Below are 27,446 nucleotides of genomic sequence, written 5' to 3'. Positions count from 1 at the left end.
CAACTTTGGCTTTTGAGTACCTTCTCTCGCATTGGTCCAAACGTTTTATAATTATAGTTGACTTATTCGTAATTTCGAAAGAAATTTTAGGCCACTCCAGATTTGAAGTGTAAACTTACGCAAATAACTATTTCAAATTAGTAGTTTAATGGTATTTTCACTTAGGCGTGACATATAAAATATTTATAATATTCACATTTTTATTTCAATGTTTAATTTACAATGATACAGCATTCTAATAAATTTACTTATAAAAATTTGGGATAATATTTAAGTTCAAGCATTAACAGATTTCAATATATAATTTGGTTTTCTTTATGTCCATGATTTCTAAATATGATTTTTTTTTCCAAATGGGTTAAAGGATTTCAGTCTCAGAAACAAATTCTCAACATTTTAAATAAAACAATAACAAAGCGCGCTATCCTTTCACGTTTTACGTAGACACCTCAACCTTTGAACGCGAAAATATCATTTGAATTGTAGCCAAGCTCTTTCAAATAGCTTTAATAAAATAAATTATTGATACGATTTCGAGGCGAAACAAAATTTGCGAAGTAACTTACCCGACGGTGGCGTTCGTAAAATTGGAAGGTCCACAAACGCAAATTAACAACCGAAGCGACTGGTTCGTCTCTTTCGTAGATTCGGAGTCTTCTTGGTCCAAGTCAACCAAACGACCTGTATTTTCGGCGCAATGTTCCGGACTTGGCAGGAAGTTTTCCAGAAGCCGAGCACGTATTCGACCTCTCAGACCCTGCCATTCGTCCGTCGGTTCCGACAAGACATGCTGGACCTCAAACCTAATAAAAACCACACGTTCAATTCGAGAAGACGCGCTTGGAATTCGTTTATTAGTCGAGACGACGCGCCGACGATATCTTTGTTTGGCGACATAATGATACAACAACAGTGGACGGAATCCAATCTACAACCCACCCAATTCCCCGCGGAGGCAATATTGACCCAGTAAATGCCAATAGCGAAATCCGTCGTTAGAAACGTTAATAAAAATCGTGACCTAGAATCTTTCTCCGTCAATGTTTCCAGTTGATCCCTCCACGGAATATCATTTTCCGTCTTATTGAAGAGCATCAGTTTGACTCTCCTAGAAAGATAACGTTTAAAGCTGGTACTTTGAGCCGCGGGTAGACTGAAAGGACTAAAATACCGTCAATACGAACGAACCTGTCGCTGGCGTCGACGAGTAGGAACCTGGAGATGAGCTTAACCATGGGCGTAAATCCCGTCCCGGCCGCCAATAACGACAACCTTTGACATTTCTCTAGACTCTCAACTTCGAAAGAGCCGTCCGAGTCTCCCACCGCAAATCGATTTCCTGATTGCAGCGACGCGGGAAAAAACATCGAGTAAATGAATTGAAAAAGGATGGCGAACTAAGAAGCCTAAGTTGTCGCCGCGACCAGAGTACCTATTTCCATTCTGTCGAGTACGGGGGTTAGAGCTCCCTCGGGGTATATTTTCACCATTAGATGCAACTGATTCGGGGATTCTTCGGGCCAGCTAACCGTTTCTTTGGAATTGACCCTCGCGAGAAACGGGCTCACCGGCGTGTAGCTTCTGGCCACCTCCATACCTGGCCGTAAACAATTTCGTCATTAAAGAGCTCCTCGGAAACACGATCGTATTTTAGAGAAATTACCTTTCACGCGTATTTTAGCCCTGATATGATGACCAACGGGTACGTTTAACACGGTCCCCTCGGGGAATTCGAGCGTAAACAGAAAAGTATCGTGAGTCAATTGGCACTTTTTGGTTAGGACACATTCTCTATAATATATCTCTACGGAAAGAAATTGAACGTGGTTAAGTAGAATAGGACTGCTGCCACCACTCGAACACGCGTATTTCCAAAAAGAAATAATTTGAAATAGAACTTCATTACCTCTATCAGCGGAGGGTAGAAAAGTATCGTGGTTTTCTAGGGTCTTTCCCAATTTGGCCCACATCCCGGGGGAGCGTTTAGAGAGAATCATTTCAATGGCTCCGCTATCTTTTCCAATTTTGACTGAAACGGAATTGATTCGAGTAAGCTTAGCCAGAGCAATTAGTACGGGCGTCCGTGACCCGGGAACCAATCTTCCTTTCGTACGGAACGTAAGCCGCGGCTTTATCCCGTAAATCCAATGCCATTGTATCGATGAGACATAATAGAGGAGCTTATCGCGTGTATTCGTGTTCTATATTGTCCGTTATTTGCGAGGGAAAGATAACTTACTCCGGGTCTGTCGTAATAAAAGGCCCAAATCGATAAAATGTCCTCTTACCATTTACATTGGGCGATATATCTCCGTCCAAATCTGAAAGAGGGTTAAAACCGCGAATTAAGGCGGAGTTGGCCGTGTCACTTGTCGCGAAAAGAACGAACGACAAGGCCTAATTGAATTTAACAAGCACTCAAGTACTCGGATATTAATAGAACGTGGCAATTAACTTACCGACATAAATGAGGTAACTTTTTCGCTTTATTTTGACTAGGAGTCGGAATATCCGTCCTATGACGTCAAGGGTGATGCGGTCGGTGCTCGTGTCTTTGCACTTCGTGTAGACGACCACGCTGACTGACTTTTCAGTTTGGAACCAATCGTAACTGCGTAAAGGTTAAATTAAAATCACGAATTGGGATCATCTATACAAATTGCCGGTAATTTCTAGTGAACTCGACTCAAATTGGTAATAACGTAGCGGATTAACGAAGAATATATGGCACCAACTATGGTCTCGCTTTGCATGATCTCCGGATAATAAACTCCGCCTACAAGGGGAGAGAGCCCGCGATCGTATCGGAGTATCTTCCCACAACGTTACCCGGTAAAAGATTTTACGACGAAAGGCGGGTGGGCGTGGTTTAACAAGGCGAACATTATGCTGACCACATATTATCTGTTAACATAAACACGTTCTTGGTACTAACATAAGTATTGAATATTGTGCATATGTATAATCCTCCTATATTTCACATACAAAATGTCTACCGAGCGCTTTCACGATTCTATAGTGGGCTTTGTCACTTTTGACAGCGTCTAGCAAGATAGTGTAGAACAGTGGTTTTCAACCTGTGCAGGGTTCCGCGAGATGGCTCCAGGTGTTCCGCGGAAACATTTCAAAAACGATATAATAATAATAATAATAATCAGCTAGGCTAATACCCAAGGCACCACCTTAGGCCTAAGTCATCGAGCGACTTTTAAAGCCTTTAATTCAGGTGGCCGGGTTACAACACGTAGGAGGGTGGTGGCAAGCCAAGCGAGCCAACAGCTCCCTACACTAACTATTACCGTTAACCTCAACAGGTTTTTAGGGAAGGGGAAACTGAAGAGCTCGGGGGAAAACCCCTTAAACCAGTGGGGAGAGAACTTGCAAACTCAACGCAGAAGGAGTTATTCCGAGTTTTCACCCAGTGCCACAAGCTGAGATCGAACCCGGCTCCTCTTGCTGCGAGGCGAAAGTGCTAACCACTCCGCCACCCCACCTGAAAGCTTAAAACCCCCAATAACAAATTTATAATCTAGCCTATTCTACTTCATATTTGTGTGGTTTTGATTAATAAATTGATAAATCTGTAGTTTTGTTTATAAAATATTGTAATAAAAATAATTTTTTTTTATAATAAAAAAAACATATATTTGAAATCTGAGGCGTTTTGGTTTTCCAAACGCGGAGGGCTTTGCCACCGACCCCCGGGATATTATTGAATTCCTCAAATTTCCGGGGTTCCATGCATTTTGTTTCTGATAGCGAAGGGTTCCGCGAAAAATAAAGGTTGAAAACCACTGGTGTAGAATATTTTCATCATGGAACCATATTATAGATCTATAAACTATACATTTTAAATAAATAATATTATTGATCTAAGTGAACGTTCGACTCGCGGGTCTTTTTGTCAAGCTTACATATTAAACAACATATAGTTCACAATTACTATCATAAGTGTATACTATTGTAACATAAGTGTGATACTTCCTATTCTTCACACGCAAAGTCTTACAGAGAGCTATTCGCAAGACAGACGCCATTACGGGCTTAGTCGTAGTTTTGCGTCCACTTTGCTAACGCGTCGCACGATGAATTTGCCCGCTCCTCGCTAGGAGGAGATTTTCTTCCTGTGACGACGTCACTCCGTTACTAGCTCTCAGTAAAATATTCCCCAAAGTGAAAAACTTACTATCATCATCAAATTAAATTTCCCGATTTCCGTATAAAAACATTACCTAAATTAATAACATTTATGGTTTGAAAAAATTAACCACGTTAGTCTAATTTTTTCACAAAGTTCGGGTCGAGACTCGAAAGATAACTTATATCTATATTAAAATTTTATTATGTTTAATTTTACTTTAATTGTGATTTTCCGTGGATCTCAATCATTTTTTTTAAATATTTATCATAGATTTATGGTAATAGATGAAAAACGAAAAATATTTACTTGGGTTTAGGAATATCTTTAGTAATTATATTGGAATCGGACGGATTGGGAGTACCTAAATCTAAGGGAAGAAAAGAGTTTATTAGCGGTAACGGCGGAAGCAGTTAAAATAAACTACAACATACACCGCGGAAAAAAAAACATTTTTATGGCCTCCAATTCTGGCGCAGAAGCCGACATTCTTGCCCTTTAACGTTTAAGGACAAATGTCGACCTCCGACCCCAAAAAAGAGAGAGGGCAGTTAAAATAGGAGAGTGAAATAAAGCGGTACCCTTTTCATTGTCAGCTTTTATTTTCAGGTTCAGAGATTTCATAAGATCACGTTCCAGAGGAGATCGGCCTAAAAAGGAAAATACGCCATCAAACATTTCTATGTAAAACAAGATGTCACGGACATTTAAGTACACAATCCTCCCGATTTATTAACTCTATTTTAAATATAAAATTTATATTTGAAAAAATTTACAATCATCTTGTACATTAACTTAATAAAATCCAAGAGTAATTTTATCGAAACAAATTTTTCGAGTTACCGGGTTTTGGAAATAAGGTAGCAAAACGCGAACACTTTAATTGAAATTAAATTTTAGACAAACCGAGTTTTTCGAGTTACATGGTTTTGGAACGAATATTTTTGGAGTTATTGAAAAAAAGTAGCGAAACACGAACCCTTTAATTTAAATTAATTTTTAGACAAACCGAATTTTTTCGAGTTACGATTAACTTCTTGGGCTCAGATTTAAAAATTTATTGGGATACCGAGGCCGGTAAATGTAGCGTCGAACTAAATATAGTGGAAATTTATAACACTATCTGGTAAAGAGTTATGTACGACACGGCGGCATCGGCTACACTGTACGTGAAAGTAGCGGCGCTAAGGGTGGGCTGAGGTGGGCTTTGGCCCACCTGCATTTCTGAGAGGGGCCACATATTTATATTAAAAGGGCCACATATTTATAATAAAGAGGCCACATATTTATAATAAAGAGGCCACATATTTGAATTTTCTTTATCTCTATAAATTTATTTTATTGCCAAGAAACGTTTCTCGGAAAAAAAAACTTTCAAAATCAATTCGTTTACTCAAAAAGATAGTAGACCATAAACAAACAGATTGGGGAGGAAAGGAGCAAAAATTGAGAGAAAGTTGAATGGACAATAGAAAGAAAAGAAAGCGGCTTAAGGGAATTCAGGGAAATACCCTGCACATGCCCGTGTCCCCTACAGGTCGGATACAAGATCAGTAGGGGGTCCAGTAAACGCGACGATAGCGGCAAAACCACCTTGCTCTTCTCTATTTTTGTAAATATTTCTCGCCATTTCGTTTAGTAAAAAAAAAGAGAAGAGTGCAATTTATACTTTGAGTTAAATTTTAAAAATTTAAAATATGTATACGTTATAAGAGACATTTGGGAAGGTAAGCCACAAAATTATAAGGGGCCACTAATGTTGTAAGGGCCACGAAATTTTTAGGGGCCACAAAATAATTAGACCACCTGTGAAAAAACCTTAGCGCCGCTACTGCCCAATACACTCAAATCCCTTGGATTGTGTGTAAAAATCGTCCTTTCTTTAGAAGCGTCATAGCGCGTGTATTGACTTTGAGCTTAAGAAATATAGCGCCATCTGCTTTAATATCCGTCAACTAAATATGTGAAGAAATAGCAGACGACTTTTGAATTGCAATGTTTTTCGGTTGAAAACACCGTGCTTATTTACACAGGTTAAAATTCAAAGCGATATGTGGGGAACTTACGATCTTCCAGCCCGCGGCCCAGGGGAATTATGGCATTCGACGCGCCATCTATCGATGAACTGTGGAAACTTTTTTAAATATATTTTTGTGTTTTTATGGAATATGGAGACGTGACTCGTGAATTAGCGGAGGTTTATTTTATTTTTGTTTAAGATAATTGAAATAGCAGTGTAGAAGATAATTATTATGTTACATCTTCATATTGTGTATTAAATAAACAAGTCTTTGAAAAATTAGCCGGAGGCATGTGGCTTAGGCTTTAATCATATATTTCTTAATTTAACCTAGGCTTAGCCATTTCTCATGTTTAGAAAACAGTGCAAAACACACGGCTAAAGCCGTGATATTTTCGCGCCTTAGGAGCAGAGGCCCGTTTGTAGCGCCACCTGCATTCTAATTTTAACTATTTATAGTTTAAATATAATTTTTAAAGTACGAAAATAGTATTTTAAAACAGAAATTTTTGCATTCGTTGTAATTAAATTATACTTGCATTTAAAATAATAATAATAATAATAATTAGTACTTTTTTCACAATCAAGGTGGCGCTTGCGAAGCTATAATTCCCATGGGGATTAAGTACAGCAGTACGTAACGGTCCCCCTTCTTTAGTACGTACGTAAATAAGCCGTGGTTGAAACTTTCAGCTGTTGTGCAGAGAGAATTTTGAACAAGCAGACAGCTTTCATATATTCAATTAAAAACTGGCACGAAGCCTATGCGCGAAAAGTAAAAGCAAAAATAAATTTATTTTTGGTAAAAGTAATTCGACCACGGTATCAACGTACGGCGCCGTAATAAAATTATTTCCCGGATGTAGGCCCTTTTTAATCGTAGTTAAAGGCGGGTTTCTATCATTAAAAATAAATGGATTACCTTTTAACGAGAAAGCGGATGGAGCTTTGAGTCTGCCTACTAAACACTTTTCGAGCATCGATTCGAAATTCACCCACTTGTGAACCTGGCGAGAAAGGAAAGGATGATGAGGCTTTACGTAAAAGAGTCTCGAATCAATTTCGCGAGGGTAATTCGGGAATCTCCATTGTCTCTATTCATTCTAGGATAGAAATTCGCGAAACTACGGTGATATCGAAGATTGGCCGGGAACTTTGATATCGTTATTTCGGAAAATTTATAGAAAGTGAGGCTTATATTTGGTACAAAAGAAATCTACTCCGAACCAAACAAGAGGCGAGCCAATCTTTTAATAAAGCGAAAAGGAAGGCGAGGAAATAGGCAAAGCCCCAATTTTGGAGGCGCTGTAAGTTTACGAGTCTAATTAATAAGGAGAGCGAAAATTATGAATAGTAAACGCGGCACGCAGACTCAATTAGCTAGCTATATCGATTTTCTTTTCATTTGGCAACGAGGGAAAAGCTTTGGTAACCCTGAACTCGTCCCTGGCCGGCCCTAACTCACCCTCTATCTCGGAGCAGGATTCGGGCGCCGCGTTCAACCTCGCTTGAACTCGGTACGGAGCCTATTCTCCGGAACTTTTCGGTGGAAAAATAAACGAGTAAATGGGAGCAAGGATCCTATATGTTAGGATCCTTGATGGGAGAGAGCCCGCGGGGAGGTCTTTCATTTCACTCTCTCGATATTCATTCGAAGAACAAAAAGCGTGTTAGAGCGTAAAGCAATATCGAAGCGGTTTTTTTGATTATTGAAAAATAATAAAGTCGGTGCTTTAGAAAGGAACTCCGTAAGATTTTGACGGCGGGTGAAAGTAATCGCTTCCGGAACGAGATTAAAGGGTTAAAATATATTCATGGAAAAGTGACTGCGAAAATAAATAGCTTTTATTGCAAATGACTTTGCTCCTTCGCCCACACTGACGGTATGAAATTCTAAAATTATAATCAGGGGGCCCCAAATAGAGTGAATATAAAATAAGAGGTGATTTACCTCGTTAAAGAGGTCCGTGGCGTCTTTTCCGACTCCCCGCATCAGCTCGTCCTGTCCACCGGGATGGAATTCCATGTACGCCGTCACGTTATAGACTTTCCCTGGCCACCGACAAAATGAAAACTAAAGGAAATTAATATTTCTCAAAAGGGGCCCGTTTACCCCTGGATCATATATAACGTAATTACTCATAAGTATGCCACTAGCTCTATTTCTTCACTAACGGTTTGTTTCACAGATATTGCGTCATCCGTACCCTACGTAATATCTGACGTCATATTTGATGTCATCGAATCTCAAATGCCGATTATGCCGTCGCCCAATTAGCTCTACGTCTGATAAACCGACGGCCATTATTTTAGTAAACAACCAAGGCTTAGGAGCAAAAATGAACTACAATATACTGTAAAGTGCTGTTAATGCCATTAATATGCAAATTAATGAAGTTTTCGGAGATTCAGCTTCTAAAATAAATTTGCATTGTCAAATAAAAGAAGCGGGTTTATTGGAAAAAATAGTTGAAATTCAGGTTGAGATTTACTGGGCCATCTACAAGTTTGGAATCTTTGCAGATTCTTTTGAGCCTAGGCCTATCTCTTCTAAGCTTGGTATGGGTTTTAATAACGCTGGTGGAATATCCCACTTCGACGACTTGTTCAATTTTCGGAAAGCGATCACTGAACCGAACCGTATTGATCATTTTCCCCAACCTTTTATTTATTAACTCATTATTTAACTTCATCCGCACAAACCGAGCGAGTTTATAAATTTCAATAAAGCTACATTGGGCTGACTAAAATTCCGACACAAAAAAATCCTTCTCAATTTAGAGGTTTTCCATTGGCTTAAATACATATGTTAGTAGCCAATAGTGTGACTCCCTAAATTACTAGGATGAATAAAAGGGTTAAAATCTAACGTAGTTCACCTTTTTAGTGGTTCGTGGTGAAACAAACCGTTAGTGAAGATTTTTGAATGGAATAAAGATACAGTGGCATACTTATAAGTAATTATGTTACATATGCCTGGTCGGATATACCTTTGAGGCATATCCACGCGTCGTCCACTTTGCCGTGTTTGGCCAGCTCTTCCGGCGTCACGTCCAACCGCTTTCCACCCACTCCGCTCAAGTCCTGGCCCGAATGCGTCAAGCGAATCCAATCCATCAACGAACGGCCTGGTTTCAAAGCCACTTTGTTACGGCTGTTCGCTATTCGTCAATAGGGAAATTCTTTTAAATTTTATCTCGTAAAATGGTGCCGTAGTTCCGTTAAAATGCCACTTTCTATTCTTAATACGCTATACTTAAATTGACAGCCACTCGCTAGGAGGCGGGTTTATTTCTCTGGTGACGTCATTACGTGAATAGCCTCGGTAAAATTTATTTCAAAGAGGTATATTATAGACTTATGGCGATATAAAATCAGTAGACGCGCTAACGTAGCGTATTCTGTAGGTCAAACCCCTGTGAATTAACTTCTCCCTGAACACGCTTTGGAACATTTCTACAAACGTATTTTTTACTTATTTCGATAAAAGCCGATAGCGCTATTTTGGGAATCTTATGGGAGGTTTCTAACGAAGCCAATAAAGGAGTTCGGAGTTCTTTAAAAATATCTAGATTAAATTTTATGGGCTTTTCAAAAAAATCACAGCAATGCCTGTAGATTTATATAAAATTGCTAAAACCAATAGGAGAGAATCTATTAATATATTCGCATTTCGAAGGCTTTTTCTAAACCAAACATTTCTATAGAAAGTAGTACGAGCGTGTTCGACGAGTATAGAAGTAGAGATTTACATTTGAAGTGGGGGCCTAAGCGAAGCGCGTACTCGTACAGTAGCATTAAAGATAAACATTTTCGTAGGCTTTGCGGGAAGGAATTTGATTAAAAAAAAGGAAAGGATAGACAGATGTTGGTCTTCCTGTATTTACCATTTCCATCCGGAACCCTCTGTTGGGACGAAGGGGCGGGGAAGAGGGAAGCCCCCAAGCGGTCGTTACTGGAGCTTTTCATTTTGTCCGTTTCGGCTGAACCATCCAAGTCGACGCGATCCCTTTCTAGATGGCGCTTACGACGTTTCTTTCGACGTCGATAAGCGCTTAAAAAGGGAATGGATAGCTTCGATTTGTTGCAACCCAGCTGCGAAAGAAACAAGATGTCACGGAAATTAAAGTACACACAATCTCCTCGATGTATTAGCTATCTTTTAAATATTAAATTTAAACAGATTACCAATCATCTTGTACCTTCACCTAACAAGAGGAGTTTTATCGAAAAATAATTTTTCGAGTTACCTGGTATTCGAAATAAGGTAGCGAAACGCGAAAATGTTCATTTAATATAATTTTTAGACAAACCGAATTTTTCAAGTTACCTGGTTTTGGAAATAAGGTAGCGAAACGCGAACACTATAATTTAAATTAATTTTTAGACAACCCAAATTTTTCGAGTTACCTGGTATTCGAAATAAGGTAGCGAAACGCGAAAATGTTCATTTAATATAATTTTTAGACAAACCGAATTTTTCAAGTTACCTGGTTTTGGAAATAAGGTAGCGAAACGCGAACACTATAATTTAAATTAATTTTTAGACAACCCAAATTTTTCGAGTTACCTGGTATTCGAAATAAGGTAGCGAAACGCGAAAATGTTCATTTAATATAATTTTTAGACAAACCGAATTTTTCAAGTTACCTGGTTTTGGAAATAAGGTAGCGAAACGCGAACACTATAATTTAAATTAATTTTTAGACAACCCAAATTTTTCGAGTTACCTTGTTTTGGAAATAAGGTAGCGAAACGCGAAAATGTTCATTTATTTTAATTTTTAGACAAACCGAATTTTTCAAGTTACCTGGTTTTGGTAATAAGGTAGCTATGTTTTTTGGAGTTATATGGCTCCTGTATCAATTGGTACGAAATTCAAATATAACAATAGCGCGTACGTGGATCGGTTGGGTATCGCGAATTGGCCAGAAACGTAGTTCACAAATAATCAGTACTAACGAAAAATATAATTTACCCTGTCTCACCAATGAACATACTTATAGCTATAATTTTATTACGTTTTGGTTGTTTTTATTACGTTACTTATGATAATACTTAATTGGACCATTTTTTGGTTGTTTTTATTACGTTACTTATGATTACACATAAATTGACTATTTTCAACGAAACCCTCTTTCGCAAATGATTATACTTATCAGATTTCGTTACTTATGGTAACACTCAATTTGACATTTTACTTATGATAAGGACACGCGAGGCAATGTTTCGGCTTTTGGCGGCTTGGATGGTTTGCGGCAGAGGGAGACACTATTTCGCCAATGATCATACTTATTTCATAACGTTACATATGGTAACACTCATTTTATATGCTATGGAAACACTCAATTTATATGCGGGGGTTCGTATACGCTGTCCAAAAACCGCTACTTCTAATAACAATTAAGTAGGTTAAATTTAGCCCTGGGCAGCTATTCAAAAATATAACTTCCATGAAAATTAGACTTAATTGAAGGAACGTTATGTAGAGGTTTACACAAAATTAGAAAATCACGAAACTTTACTTAAAATTAATATTTACCGATATACCCGAAGATATAAGTAAAAATGGTCCTGACTTCATTTTGATTTTTGAATAAAATATCTAATACACAAAGCGAAAAGAGGAAAAACAATAAATTGGCAAACCCCCAAATCTTTTGCTCAGATTAAAAATATACATATTGGGATACCGAAGCCGGTAAATGTAGCGTCGAACTAGATATCGTGGAAATTTATACCCCTAACTGGTAAAGAGTTATGTACGACACGGCGGCATCGGCTACACTGTACGTGAAACCAATAGTCTTAGTCGATAGCTACGCCGCAAAATTTTCGTTTTGAAAACGAAAACATTTGAGAGAGTTGGCCGTTTTCGGTCTATCGAAATCTATCAGCCTTGCCTGCCTTCCGGCCTGTATCTCCATACCGAAAATGGCCGACGATTACGCCGCCGCAAATATTTTACTAAACTGATCGGCGGCGTTTTTGACCGTTATTTTGAATTATCGACTAAGACTATACACATAAATCCTTTAAATTGTGGGTAAAAACGAAGAAACGGCTAAATATAGCGAGTCAGTCTTACCACAAATTTATTTATTTATTCTTGTATGATTCCTTTGGAAAATATTCTACCTCGGTGCGGCGAGCATTTTTACGAACCTTGGTTTTCAACCTTTATTTTTCGAGGAACTCTTCGTTATCAGAAACAAAATCCGCGGAACCCCGGAAAATGTAGTATCCCGGTGGTCGGTGGGCAAAGACCCCAGCGTTTGGAACATAAAAACTTGTAGAGGTCAACGTTAATAGTTAGTGTAGGGAGCTGTTGGCTCGCGTGGCATGAAGGGCTTGCCACCACCCTCCTACGCATTGTAACCCGGCCACCTGTTTAAGGCATTATAATTTTCCGGAAAAATAAAATGCGGAAAAATTTCCAGAAAATTTTCCGGAAAGTTTTCCGAATTGCGGAAAATTTTCCGCAAATCGGAAAAATAAAAATTTAAACATAAATTACTTTTCAAGGGTTTTTAATGTTTTAAACTTTTTATCGATTTAAAATGACTAATATCAGTAAAAATACTACAAAACATTAATAGTGTTACATTTCAACCAGTTTAAACTAGTCTATAGGTTTAGTTTTACTTTTAGATTAGAAAAAATGAGGTGAAAATGCCGCTTTATTTAAATTTGCAAACAATATATTAGACAAATCATGGAATGAAAACGTTTTTAATATTTTTCGGAAAAATACGGAAAATTTTCCGGAAAAAAGGCCTCGGTAATTTTGCGGAAAATTTTCCGAGCGGGAAATTTTCCGACTTACAACACTACTTGGGCCTAAGGTGGTGCCTTGGGTATTAGGCTAGCTGATTATTATTATTATTTTTGAAAACCAAAACGCCTCAGATTTCAAATATATGATACTTTTATTTATAAAAAAATTAAATTATTATTTATTATTATAATATTTATAAACCAAACTGCAGAATTCTCAATTTATTAATCAAAACCACACAAATATGAAGTAGAATAGGCTATATTATAAATTTGTTATTGGGGTTTTATGTTTTTTGAATTGTTTCCGCGGAACCCCTGGAGCTATCTCTCGGAACCCTGGGGTTCAGTGGTACACGGGTTAAAAACCACTGGTCTACCTTCCACCGGGCACCAAAGGGGGAAGGAATAACGTCGCTCGCGCGTGTTTCAATCGCTTCGGAAGACGTCAGTGTTTGGGAACCAATCGGATACCAGGCCGCTTTGATTGCATTTTAAGGGGAGGAGCGTGGATTTGTGAGGTGGATTGGTACATGGACGGTGGATTTTAAAACAAAATTTAATGCTTTTTCCAATTGAGATTTTTTCGTTTGAAGTTGCCAAAAACATTTTCGGTTGCCATGGCAAAACGGAAGCCCATTGCAACTTCTCCCTTAAGCGAATTTCATGTTACCCCAAGTAGAGGCTTGCGCCGCCGCTAAACGCCGCCGCCGCCGCCGCCGCCGATACAAAGAACGGCGCGCCGCTGTTTCTTTTTTTCTTTATACACTTTTTTTGGTATATTAGGCTTGGTTTACATTTACGCGAAAATAACTACATTTGAACACGACGTCGAACGTCAAATTTTGGTTTTCGGATTTCGGTCGACGCAGATTAATAGCATTTTCACTTAGCGTCAATAGATTCCAGCATTGCTATCTTTTTAAATTTAAATGTTGCTTGGTTTATCGATATGTTTTCTAAAATTGCATTATAAAAATCAGTGGCGGACTGGGTCTAATATTTTTGGATGTCGTTTGACGTCAGGCCAGTGGCCTACCTTGGAAGGACCATGGACTAATTAATGCACTTCGCACATTAAAACATTAAAACAAAAGTTTTACAAATTGAGCCAGCCCCACGTGTTTTCCAGCTGCTGAGCTATATTTGTATTTTTCCTCCCCTTACCCCTTTTCCTTCTTCCCCTGTTATCATTAGTTAGTTAGTTCCTAACTCCGCCGCCATAGCGCACATTTAACAATCGCCCGACACAAATATTCGGGAACGGGGCGTCCCTGTGCGAAGTATACATTAATAAGTCCATGGAAGGACTAGTACGAGTTGGTATTTGCCTTTGCCCTTCTGGTCGCGTGTTTTTTAAACAGTCGCTACAAGAAATAGCTCTAAAATTTATACAAACGCCGACGTACGCCGCCGCCGCCGGTCATTTTGGCCACGCCGAAGACGCCGCCGCCGTAGACCTAAACGCCGGCGTAAGCCGCCGGTATATTTTGGGTCAAACGCCGCCGCCGACCAATATCAGATCGGCGCAGGCCTCTAACCCTAAGGTCTACACACAGGGTTGGCTGATTTAAATCGCGATTTTAATCAATGATTTAAAAAAAAATCATTGTTTTAAATAAATTTTTATATAGTATTTTTGAAAAAGAAAAACCTCGCCAATTGCTATAATTTAGGTTTAAATATAATCTTACTTGTACTTCCCCCCTAATGTTGCAATGAAATCTACCTGTAGATTGAGATTCAGCCGAATTTATTTTGTAAAGTACCAAAATAGGTTTTAAAAAATAAAAACTTCTATATGATTATTAGCTTAAATTTCATAAATTCATTATACATATATATAGATTAAGTCTTTAAAAATTAAAACATATTTGTTTTAGGTAAAATTATGATACTAAATTATATAAAACTTTGAAGTTTTAATTAAAATCAAAAAATCAAATCAAATAAATAAAAATCCGATTTAAATAAAGAAAATCGATTTATTTGATTTTTTTTTAAATAAAAAAATTGCCAATCCTGTCTACACACCATCCTAGTTTCAACAAAATCGGTGAGAATCACCTCGGGTACTCTCCTTGTTAGTGGTATTTTTCAAAATACACCTTTTGGATTGTAAAAAAGCGCCCCCTCTTTCAAAGTAAAGCCGTAGGAAAAAAATGCGAAATTATGTTCCAACTAATGAACCTTCCCCGTATGAAATGAAGATTCGTTCGATTGGAAGTAACGTTAAGAAAAGGAACGGGGATGAGTGAAATGTATGATCTCTCGGCGCAATTAGCCGCGTCCGAGAACCTTCAAAAAGGTCACGTTCCATTAGAGAGAGACCCAACTAATTGGTAATTGTCCGGAACTCGAGCGAAAACCAAGATATATCGCCCTTCTTAGTTTGCTTAATTAAACATCGGCCACTCGGCGCGACTGAATAGTCTGTTTGATTACGCAAAAGCCTCTGGCTAACCAGTCTTCCTACCCTTCAAAGCGTAATGTCCGCTCTCACTATCCGGAAATTAGTATCGCGGAAAAGGTCGCTTTTCTTGTAAATAAAACTTGATTGCTTTTATTAAGTGAAAGCAAGAATCCATACCTCTACTTGGAATGCTTATCGCGGCAGATTTTCGTCTCGATGTGGCTGACGGTTTTTTTAGACGGCACTATGTTAAATTAACACACAACTACGTGAGAGGGGAGCGAGCGCAGAGCCAAAGCCGTCAGTGATCTTACCATACGCGATACGGCAGTACTTTAACCAGTAAGCAATCCAAGTAGAGGTATGGATTCCTGGTGAAAGTTTTTTTAACCAGTAAGCAATCCAAGTAGAGGTATGGATTCCTGGCGAAAGTTTTTTAACCAGTAAGCAATCCAAGTAGAGGTATGGATTCCTGGCGAAAGTTTTTTAACCAGTAAGCAATCCAAGTAGAGGTATGGATTCCTGGTGAAAGTTTTTTTAACCAGTAAGCAATCCAAGTAGAGGTATGGATTCCTGGCGAAAGTTTTTTAACCAGTAAGCAATCCAAGTAGAGGTATGGATTCCTGGCGAAAGTTTTTTAACCAGTAAGCAATCCAAGTAGAGGTATGGATTCCTGGCGAAAGTTTTTTAACCAGTAAGCAATCCAAGTAGAGGTATGGATTCCTGGCGAAAGTTTTTTAACCAGTAAGCAATCCAAGTAGAGGTATGGATTCCTGGTGAAAGTTTTTTTAACCAGTAAGCAATCCAAGTAGAGGTATGGATTCCTGGCGAAAGTTTTTTAACCAGTAAGCAATCCAAGTAGAGGTATGGATTCCTGGCGAAAGTTTTTTAACCAGTAAGCAATCCAAGTAGAGGTATGGATTCCTGGTGAAAGTTTTTTTAACCAGTAAGCAATCCAAGTAGAGGTATGGATTCCTGGCGAAAGTTTTTTAACCAGTAAGCAATCCAAGTAGAGGTATGGATTCCTGGCGAAAGTTTTTTAACCAGTAAGCAATCCAAGTAGAGGTATGGATTCCTGGCGAAAGTTTTTTAACCAGTAAGCAATCCAAGTAGAGGTATGGATTCCTGGTGAAAGTTTTTTTAACCAGTAAGCAATCCAAGTAGAGGTATGGATTCCTGGCGAAAGTTTTTTAACCAGTAAGCAATCCAAGTAGAGGTATGGATTCCTGGCGAAAGTTTTTTAACCAGTAAGCAATCCAAGTAGAGGTATGGATTCCTGCGAAAGTTTTTTAACCAGTAAGCAATCCAAGTAGAGGTATGGATTCCTGGCGAAAGTTTTTTAACCAGTAAGCAATCCCAGTAGAGGTATGGATTCCTGGCGAAAGTTTTTTAACCAGTAAGCAATCCCAGTAGAGGTATGGATTCCTGGCGAAAGTTTTTTAACCAGTAAGCAATCCCAGTAGAGGTATGGATTCCCGGTGAAAGTTTTTTAACCTTTGTTAAAAGTCAGTGGGTTTAAGGTCTGGTCTCGGAGTACCTTAAACCTATTAACTTCCGGCACCTTAAGTCTTGTTTATTGAAATATATATTAACCGGAAGTATACCAGTGCAAATTCCTATCTTAAGAACTTCGAGATACGTCGAAGAGTTGCTATTCCTCATATTTTCCGTCTTTTTGTCAATTGGAATGCCAAGGTTTACTAACTGTAGGTAAAAAGAACCTTAGCTATGAAATATACCCGGAAAAGGTAACTCTATACTCGAGAAAACAGTTCTTTCAAACTATATCGCCAATGGCCTAGGGTAAAATTGACGCGGTATAACGTTAAAAAAAAATGGAATTTATACTAAGGCAGTTCAGCGGCGGGTTTCGCGTGGCCCCAACTAAAAGCCCGACCACGGATCCAAAAAGAAGGTGTCGAAAGAAATTATCATCGCGATGTCCCGAAAGCTGTTCCTTTTAGTGAGTTGTAAGAGAGCGATTTATTTCCATTTAGAGCGAAAAGACAGTAGAGTTACCGGTGGAAAGAGGAGAGCCCCGTTCGAGTGGAAAAGACCTCTCTCCTCGCGGATATTTCCTTTTTGACGAAATCCCGGAATGTGAAAGGGGGCCCTTTTTTTTCGTCTTTTAAAAATATATACCAATAGGGAATTGGACCTATCGAGCCAACCTCCCGTGCAAAGCGCAAAAGCATTAACGACCAAATTTTCGATTTACAGATTTCGGTTTTATTTCTCCTTATTTTATACGTTAAATTAAATTTTGAACTAATTTTCGAATTTAAAATTTTGGTTCTTAGAGAAATGACTTGTTGCAAAACGCATTATTTTACGATTTTGCATTATTTTCAAACCAAAAACGCATTAATGTGTTTATTTTCTTTAAAAGTCAAATCAAAACGCATTTTTTTCGCGTTTTAAGACATGGTTTTAATGATATTTCTGAAATATCGTTTGGCCTGTAAATTGTTTAGTACCAGAATATAATTTGAGTTGAAAAATCCAAGTCTACTATATAAACTTGAAAGAAGTAAGTTGGGGTATCTTAAGGGAAAGAAAGTTTGAATTTCGCGGGTTTTCTCCATATTTTGGTTTTGGCCGTTAATGCTTTTGCGCTTTGCACGGCAGAGGTCCATTCGGTACAGCTCGGCGCTACAAGTATAAGCATTCCGAAATTGATTTTTCCTTTTTCTTAGACAGCGGCGGAACAAGCTGCGAACATTCGGAACCGGCGGATCCTCGGAGGCTAGAACCGCGCGGCCCTACCAGGAAAAATCCGTCTCTGTCAAGATAGCCTTAAGCCTGGTTTTCACTTGGCGGTTTTTGAGCGAAATCGCTCGGCGTCGACGTTAAATGGGCGATCTTTTCCGTCGACGCCGGGCGGAAATTCAGTTGGTTTTCCGTTTTGTGTCGCGAATTTCAATTTGATTTTTTTCGCGGCGTCGGGCGATATCGCTTGATTTCAACCAATCAGGAACAAATATCTATCGGTTGGGAGGGAAGACAATTTTTCCCCAAACTGGCATTCCCGAAGCTCTAGAATTCGCCTCGTGTTAGGTCATTATTTCAGGGTTAGCATATTTTTGTTTATATTTAAAATGCTTACATGTGCGTTGATTAATAAATGATTGTTGTCAGATAAATCATCCATTTTTAGGCTTTTTAGGTAGTAAACAAAATAAGAAGCTCTTTTATTTGAAAAACACAAAATGGTGTCTGCTTAACAATTTTAGAAGCTTAAAACCGGACTACCGATCACGGCCAACTTTGACTCGCGCGAGTCAAAGTTGGCCGTGCACCGACGAACATTCCGCCGAAAAAAACCGCCTAGTGAAAATGCACATACCGCCGGGAGAGGGCGAAACGTCGAAAACTCTCCCGCCGACATTATGCTTTCCGTCGAAGATTTTCCGCCAAGTGAAAACCAGGCTTTAAGCTCGATATAGCTGGTCCCATGCCGTACAAGACAGTCCCAATCGATTTAGGGAGCCGCGTCGTTTTCTCAGTTGAAACAACAATCGTTGGCCGCCTCTATCTACCAGGAATGACAAGAGCGACTCAAAACCCCAAAGGGACGGATAATGTATCTTTCGTATATATACGAGTTTCGTGCCTTACCTAAGATACGGCCACTTCTTCGGATAAGCGAGGGTAGGCCGTCGTGGACGACATCTTACGAAAGAGGATACCCGCATGGTTCTTTTATATTCAAAAGCTAAGACGCTTCGATAATCTTTCCATAAATCCGCTAAAATAAATGACAAGATAGCGCGTGTCATTGCTCAGCAACCGCGCGTTCGCCGAAGGAAGATTCCGGTGGTCGCGTTTATTTCAAATTACACTTTCCGCGAGGAAATCTCCTCTTTGATCTCAAAGACAACGTAGGCGGTAAATCAGCCTGGTCTACTCTCCAAATTTAGGCTTATTTGAAGATCCCCAACATCGATTCGACTTAACCTATACGGTTACCTAACTGCGAGGACGGCATTTAATATCCCGTCGAGTTTACCCCTTTTACGCCTTTCGGCTCAACTGGCCGTTAAGCCTATTTAGTTTCTCGAAATAGAACGGGCGATGTTAGTTAATTGGCAATTTTCTCGAAGACGCGGGGAGTTTCGTACCCGAAGCGCTCCCGGGGTGGAAACGGGGTGATAGAGAGGGTCCGACCTGTTGCTTATCTATCGTCCGTGGTTACCATGACGACACCCGCATATACGCGTCACGATGGCCCGGCCGAGACCGCCCTATAGAGTATAGGTAAAGGAAGCTGGATTAACTCGTTCGTTTACGGTATTAAGTGACGAAGGAATCGGTCGCGCGAATTTGAGCGAGAGGAGCATCCCAGTTTGCCGTTCTCCGGAACGAGGGTTGCTATAGCTGGAATGGGCGCGGACGGGGAAGAGAGTTAAGTCTGAGCCATTTGTAAGTACTTCGTCCTATCACTCGGAAATCAGAGGGCGAGAAAAAAAACAAATTGCCTACCGTGGAGATGGATCGAGTGACTTTTCCCCCATTTAGCGGCGAGCCTGTCTCGTATTACGCGCTACAACGACGCTATTTTCTTACAAAATCTCTCTTAGCAAATTGGGCATCCACGAGCGAAGAAATGAATATAATGGTGTTTAGCTGTAGCGATGTCTTTGGCTCTCTCGAGTCCAACGCGTTAAATATTCAGGTACACCCGACGTGTTGAAGAATTAGCGATGATCGATGAGGCTACGGAGACATCCCGAGTTCCCGACACTAAATTCCTTTTCTCGAGCGGACACCGACGTCATTAGGGTCAAGGGATGAGACAATGTCTCTATACAATCTTTACGAAAAGTAACGGGACAACCGTGATAAAATACGTCTTGGCCCATTATTTTATTTTAAAAAGTAATCCGTATAATATAACCGATTTTGGCGTCGTTTTTATTGCGTTTAAGGCAGGCCCGTAGCCAGAACTTTTCAGTTGAGGGGGCCCGGCTAATTTCTAAGGGGGCACCCTTAAAAATCAATTTCTTTCCTATAAGACCTATGAGGCTATGACTACTTTAAAATGAGCTTATAGGTTCACACGGGCGTTTGAAATTGGGACAAGTGGTTTTAATTGATATAAATTAAATTGATATAAAACGAATTTACGTGGAATTTCCAATCACCTTAGTTTGGTCTTTATTTCCGTGTGTTTTTACCACAAATTTATCCATACTTGGACTTACAATGACTCGATTAATCTCACGCGAGTCGATAGCGAAACTAAAATGGTGAAAAATGAGAACGTTCTAATATTTTGAACCATAGAACGTCACTACAAGGAGGGAATAAAGTGAAATAAGCCGCAGTTAGTATACTTGGGTAAAACTGAATAAACGACGACAATAGCATTACAGGAAATTAACCTTAGTATAGTCTAATCAATATTACGAGCCATATTATGGTTTCTGCTACAGCTAAGACTTTCAAAGTTCTTCAAATGGTGGAAGTGATACTTATACCGTATAGTAAAGCAAGGTACACGAATGCAAATAATATAGTTTGAACAGTTGGACTTAACTCAATATAAAATGTGAATAGGATATTTTTTATTGATTTTGTTTACTTACTTTTTCTAGAGGAACAATGATATTTTTAAGGGGACAAAGAGACTTTTTTGCGGGGGAACGCTGGGGCACTCTCAGATTTTTTTGAGGGGACACAAAACTACTTTCCCTGGTGCCGCCATTGATTGAATTGGGTAAAAAAAAACTCAAAGGGATCGACGGCGGTGCGCGGTTCTGGATGACCGCGTTAGGGCCTTTAAGCCAACAATAAATTTCTGTCATATGCAGAATGGTGTTTGAAGTGATCGCGTAGACGTTTTCAATATCCCGCGGCGTTGAGAATAAACACTGACTAAATAAATCTTGAAAGATTAAAACAGATGGGTTAACTCTCTCCGTCCTCGAGCGTATTGAAAAGCGCTCGAGCGAGCACTAGAAGTGCACTAGAAATACAATAAGCGGATACGGAACCACTCCGAAACATCCTAGATTATCTATAAAAAGAGACAGAAACGAACCGGGAGATGGATAACAGTAGATGGATATTTTTCACTTGTTTTGAATCTATAAGCAAGGATCCTATATGTTAGAAGGATCGGTAGCCCTCCGGCCAGCCCGTGTTTTCAAAACGCCGGCAGCGCCGTCGATATTAAGAGAGCATCTAAACGTGGGACGTGTTGTTTCTATTCCCTCAAGGACAAATTTTGGCGGTGCTTCCTCCATGTTTTGTCCTTGACGGAATCTAAAGACGGATTCTCTATCGCGCATGACCCACCGACGGCGCTGCCATTTTTCGTCCCTCGCCTCATATCCTTCTAACATATAGGATCCTTGCTATAAGTGTATGCTTTTTATCCTAAATCAAATACAAGAGGTTAACTAACGGTAATAGTAAGTGTAGGGAGCTGTTGGCTCGCGTGGCATGAAGGGCTGGCCACCACCTTATTAAAGAAAATTTAACCCGCCCACCTGTATTAAAGGCAACAAAAAGTCCCTAGATGGCTTAGGGTGGTACTTTGGGTATTATCTTCGCTGATTAATAAATCTGCCACACCGTTATATGATGATGTCAATTGTTTGTAGTTTCGTTTCTGTTTAGATTTTGAGATAGATTAGCTTTTGAGTGTTTCCCGCTCCACCCACTGGAAATCTGGTGCACACTCGAGCTGGAGGTCGAGAGAGTCAACTAATCTATTTTCATCTTTCCGCCTGTGTTTATTTTCCTCGCTGTGGTTGATTGAAAATGTCTACTTATAGTTTGACCAAATATGATACGCGAAAGCCGTCTGGCGAATGCGCACCCAATGCGTTAAACCGGTGATGGGTAATAACGGGCTAGCGCGTCATTTCAAATTCGCAGGGTCGTTTGATTTGACAAGCGTTCAGTTATAAACTTAAATTCTTGATGGCCGTGATGTATTTGAAGTATTTCTCATTCCCCGACATTTGGATATATTCAGTTTCAAAATACTTTACGACATAAAACCATTTTAAGGTTCGTATATACGAAATTTTCTGCTTTAAAATCCCTGACTTATCCAGGTTATCACTGACCATTTTTTTGGCAATATCCCTGCCCTTTATTAATTTTCCATAGGTAAAAAACAAAGTGGAACATTTTTTTTTGTAAATATCACAAACTTAATTATATTTAATAAGAGCATACTGAGAGCGTCTCTCTCCTCTCTCGGGAAAAGGTGCCAGCCATGAGCGCCCAAGAGAAAATACCTAATTTTTATCTACGATGCAAAGTTTGTTGACTAATAAAATCTCCGACTTATCACGATCATATTTAAATCCCTGACTTTTTACGATATTATTAAAATCCCCGACTTATCCCTGACTTTCCCCCCAATTTGAGAATCCCTGACTTATCCAGGTTATCAAGGATATCCAGGTTCCGTACGAACCCTGATTTACTATTTGAATAAATCAATTTGAAATGATTATTAACAATTGCACATCCACTTTTTCTCGCGAAAAAATTTCTCCAAGTAGAAATGACAGAATCCAGAGGCTGTCCTAGCTTCCCAAATTTTAGCAACCGAAAAACTCTCCCAAATCTAAAAAAACGCCAAACCCACCAAATTCTAAAAACCGCTTTGGTGAAAAAATCTAAACGAAATTCTACTGCCAACATACGCGTGACAATGAGTAACAATTTTAATGAGCACATTCTTTATAAGGGTCATAGAATAGTTTGAAAATTGGGGATGAATTTCAAGTACTCCTCCCCTTCCATCCCATGACGCAGTCATACCTTACAGCTTGTAGCTCCACCCTCAACATTCGAACGATCCTATGACCCTTTAATTGCGCCACAAATGGTTCTGAACTCCCCCTTGCATAAAATAAGAATTGGCTGACACTGTAGCCCAATTTCGAATTCATTGGGCGTGGTAAACTCAACTGATATGCCATTGACCTTTTTTAAATTAACTTAGATTTTAGGTTCTGATATGAAAATTAACTTGTTTCGTAACATTGTTACATTGCGCTTTATTAATATTGAGCTCTTTGGAGGGGTTTTTTCTTCGGTGAATTAGAATAGTAACGTAATAAATTTCCCATAAAATATATTCCTTGATACCAATATTAAAAACAGTAATTAGTTAATTTTAGATTGAAAAGATATTGAAATAAAATTGCGCGTTTTTTTCTCGAACTGTACTATCGTGTCCACCTTTCTCTTTTCTCTGTTCGGATAACTTCAATAATCATTAACACAATCGCCTGGTACAGTGAAAATACATTGTAGTTTCCGAAAACGTTGAAGATGTAACGTTTAGTAACACTAGAAGCAATTTATGTAACAAAACCGCTTAAATTTCTAAAAATCCATTCAATAGAAAACCACCAAAATTTAACCAATTTTGTTAATTTCAAAAAGAGTTGGGAAAATCCCTAAAGGCATATTTTAGGTTCCGAGAGCTCATCAATCAACTGAAAATAAAATTCTGGACAGCTATAATTCGCTCAAAATAATTTTCAAAACAGCCAACGAAAAATAACAGAATTAGACTTAATCTATTTAAGGTAAAAATATGAGATAAACTACTGGCAACGCGTTAAGTTTCGTAGAACTGAGATTGGACTCGGGTATAACACGTTAATATTTTCCTACAGTAAATTGAAAAGCACTAGAGATATTAACAAATACAGCCTGAACTCCGAGATTTTTTTATGGATAATTAAATTTCTTTGAGCTGTATAATACATTACATAATAGTTTGGCCCACAATTTGTAATTTCTAGTACACTATAAATGTACTGAACTTCAATCTTCGTGCAGCAAAGTAAAAAAATTCCGATTGACAAATTGATAAGGCCCTGGTAAGCCCTTAGGCCTAGATTTCCTACGCGCTAAAGCCGCCACTGGGATAAGATTTATAATCGAAACTTCGAAGAAAAAACAAACTTCGAGAAAATTGATTGGGTTAGGAGAAAATATGAATAAAAAATGCGGAGCGAAGGCTAGAGTCCCTGGGGGAATTTAGGATGCAAATTACAGTGGCGCCTGGAATAATAGATGAAACCCGTAATCACCGCGAGTATTTTAGAGTTGAAAGCTAGGTTCGGTGTAGAAGGGAGCGGACTTTGGCCGTCCCCGCGCCTTGGGCTTACGTACGAGTGGTGATCTTGCCTTCATCGATTACGGGGAGGTAGACTAAAACGGGGTTTCCAATACTCATCAAAACCTACAACGAAATCGAGTTTGGAAGGGGAATATAGAAAAGGGACGTAGCGTTCGCCTTTTCCTAGTTAGGTTTCCATCCACGCGACCCTTAAAAATGTCCATCGGAGGAGCGAGAGCAAAGTCAGAAAAACCAATACTTTTTGCTCTCTAAAAATTATCTTTCTTTCCAGCCCGATAAATATATATATAAAGCAAAAATACATCCTTTTTCGAAGCTAACAGCCTGGCTTTCTAGGACAGAATAAAAATAAGAAAGCAAAAAGTGGGTCCCGTCGACTCTAATCTTTTTCATTTTCACTCTCCGATGGAGAAGGGGAAAAAATATCGCACGCGGACGGTAAATAGAGTTTCCGAGATTGCGAAGGCGACCATAAACCTTTCTGGAGTTTCCTGAGCCCATTTCCAACCATTTTGAGTGTTTCTCGATTCAATATTTAAATAGGGAAATTACCAACTGCGCGGATTCTCTCCGTACTTAAGTTGGAGATAATTTAGCTGATCGTGTTTAGGTTTACCAAGGCGAGGCGCAGAGCGGGTAAGTTAACGAATTCCAAATTGGATTAAGTTGTCGTTTCAACTTCGGAGTTTTTGATCTACATTACCCATTAAGAGAAATTGAAAAGTAAGACAGGGCTCCCAGATATTTTCTTTTTTTTTAATTATAGGAACTTAACACAGAAAATATAGGAATTTATAGGTAAAAATCTCTTGAAAAAATAGAATTCACCATAAAAACCCTTATAACAAAAGTAAAATACTTTAAAACTTTAATTTTTTCTATCACATTTAATATCGCTTCAATATTTACTTAAAAAGTGTTTCAAAATTAAAATAGGAAAGCATTTTGTGTTTTTTTTTTGAAAAATAAGATTTAATAAGGATGCCATAACCCTGCTTACAGCAGCCAGGGAAGTAAGTGCTAACCCCAGTCCTACATAATTATTATCAAGTAAGAGCCACGCTAAGTGTTTTTTTTAAAGATTTCCTATAAGTTCAGGTGTTTAGTACATTTCCCATAAGCGTTTCAGCAGCTATCTAATGACTTTTTTTTTTTAAATTATAGGGATTTATAGGTACAATTTTTGAAAAATAGGAACAATTTGAAAATATAAAATTTCTAGGAATTATAGGTACTCTGGGTGCCCTGAAGTAAGGTGAATAATTCTTTTACGTTGCTCGGGTCAGTGGGCTATTAAATCTAGCTTTACCACGTAGTACTGTGCGAGCCAAGTTTCCCAAACATCGACTATTCATTATAACTTCAACCCACATCGACTATTCATTATAACTTCAACCCAACTAGATTAATCGATATAATCTCTCATACCTGATTTCACTTCCACCCATGTTTAAAATGCAAATTTTTCCTAATATATTAGTAGAACTTATTTACGTGTATAGCGTTTAGCAACGCGTGTTTGCAAACTTAATTTCAATTACTCTAAACTTGGAAAGAACGGATGCATTTTAGGAGAAACGTTCGAGGAAAAGTAAGCGAACAGGGGCTCTCTTCCCTACGAACCCGGGGATTGAAACGAGAAGGGAGAAATACCCGCGGATTGCCTTAGCGACACCTAGGCTAGGCCTACCTTGGATTTCCAAAGGAGCGAAGAGCAAGGTGTCCGTCTACCTTCCGCGAAAGAAAAGCTTCCTTCGACTATCATTTATTAAACAGGGGCATCATCTCTCCTCCCGGTTGGGGCAGGGTGAAGGGGGGAAGACCGCCCCAGCACCTGATAGACGAGCGCGCAGGGAGAGACGAGGGGACGATAAAACTACGGACACACACGGACTTCAAAGGGGATATGAAAGAGAGCGCGTTTATTCCTTGCGCGCTTTTTTTCCTCTCTCTCTTTCTGTCGGCCGCCGATGGACGATAAAAGGGACGATCGGGGCACGTGCAATAACAATGAGAAGAAATTTTGGGAGAACCACGACTGTCGCAGCTCGCGCGGAGTCGAGTGCGATCGCGGGCTTCACTCTGTCGAATCCGCCTTTGAAACGGTGTGTCAGGGGGATCGCTTCCATTACGCATGCGCTTTCCACAAATCGCTTTTCAAAGGGCTTCTTCCATAGTCACTTTCTACTTGGAGTAAAGGGGTAGAAGATCGGATTTATTTATTTTAATCGAATTGCCTACCGAGTTGTTACCGATTAAATAGTAAGGTTAATTACTCTGTCTTCTATATATCTGTTTTTTATAATTTAAAAACCTCCTAAATTTATGGTACTTTGAAGGAAACATTTTTGACTCTTGATAATTAAATTTTCAGAAACTGTTTTCCTAACTTGTTAGAAATTAAAGTGTACCTAATTTGTTGCTTTTTGCCTAAAATCTGGGGTTTCAGGATTTCCATACTTTCAAGACTCAGCCAAGGTATTCTTATCCTCTATTAGTACTGTATTATTATATTACAATTCACCTACGAAATCCATTTACTCTAAATTATATAATCTGACTATGTTTAAATCAAAACTTGTCCAATTGGTAATTACCACTAGTATTTCACGGGAATAAATGTTGGAAGTACAATTACAACTTACCAGTAAAGAATAATCCACAAACTAGACTTGGACAATTCTCATACTTCTTACACTAATGGTTTTGAAGACTATAAGAAAATAACAAGGACAAGAAAATTTGCTTAAGTGAAAACATTTTCCAGTTAACACTAATCTGCTTGAAGCATTATTGTCTTATTCATTTATTTCAGAGTAGTATAATTAATTCAAATACACGTACAAAATATTTTTACAACTTACCAAATAACAAGTGAAAGAGCTATAATTAAAACTCACGATGAAAAAGTGTTTATAAAATTTCATAATCTGAAGCAGACGACACGTCCGCCCCTGAATGACTGAACTGACGCTAC

The 27,446-nt window shown here is 38.9% G+C and overlaps 1 protein-coding gene across 4 annotated transcripts; it reads right to left on the bottom strand.

The window, feature by feature from the left end:
* Positions 1-211: 211 nt before the first annotated feature.
* On the bottom strand, positions 212-27,379 carry LOC149932758 (cytochrome b5 reductase 4). 4 transcript variants are annotated; one of them, XM_090156227.1, is made up of 17 exons: positions 27,334-27,379; positions 27,115-27,182; positions 10,046-10,253; positions 9,149-9,319; positions 8,110-8,210; positions 7,081-7,165; positions 4,720-4,788; positions 4,448-4,508; positions 2,460-2,611; positions 2,289-2,321; positions 1,907-2,029; positions 1,664-1,804; positions 1,433-1,597; positions 1,189-1,339; positions 1,022-1,108; positions 567-803; positions 213-504 (listed from the first exon to the last, which is right to left on the bottom strand). In XM_090156227.1, exons 3-17 carry the CDS (start codon positions 10,125-10,127, stop codon positions 450-452), a joined length of 1,713 nt encoding a protein of 570 aa, XP_090012353.1. In that variant the 5' UTR covers positions 10,128-10,253; positions 27,115-27,182; positions 27,334-27,379; the 3' UTR covers positions 213-449. The 4 variants fall into 4 exon arrangements, with proteins under 4 accessions (XP_090012351.1, XP_090012353.1, XP_090012352.1 ...); XM_090156225.1 differs by lacking the exons at positions 27,115-27,182; positions 27,334-27,379 and adding an exon at positions 26,160-26,544 and having other exon boundaries at positions 212-504; XM_090156226.1 differs by lacking the exon at positions 27,334-27,379 and having other exon boundaries at positions 27,115-27,252.
* Positions 27,380-27,446: the final 67 nt, after the last annotated feature.

This window comes from Leiobunum rupestre, chromosome 8, assembly GCF_980474605.1.
Source record: "Leiobunum rupestre chromosome 8, qqLeiRupe1.1.hap1, whole genome shotgun sequence".
Taxonomy (NCBI): Eukaryota; Metazoa; Arthropoda; class Arachnida; order Opiliones; family Sclerosomatidae; genus Leiobunum; species Leiobunum rupestre.
The sequence above is the reverse complement of the archived record's forward strand: the minus strand, read 5'-3'. Positions and strand labels throughout refer to the sequence as shown.

Coding starts and splice junctions, on each gene's coding strand:
- LOC149932758 (XM_090156225.1), bottom strand. CDS start 26,234: ATGATAGTCGAAGGAAGCTTTTCTTTCGCGGAAGGTAGACGGACACCT. Junction 10,254..26,159: donor CGCTCCTTTGGAAATCCAAG/GTAGGCCTAGCC, acceptor TTTCTTTCGCAG/CTGGGTTGCAACAAATCGAA. Junction 9,320..10,045: donor GAGGGTTCCGGATGGAAATG/GTAAATACAGGA, acceptor ATTGACGAATAG/CGAACAGCCGTAACAAAGTG.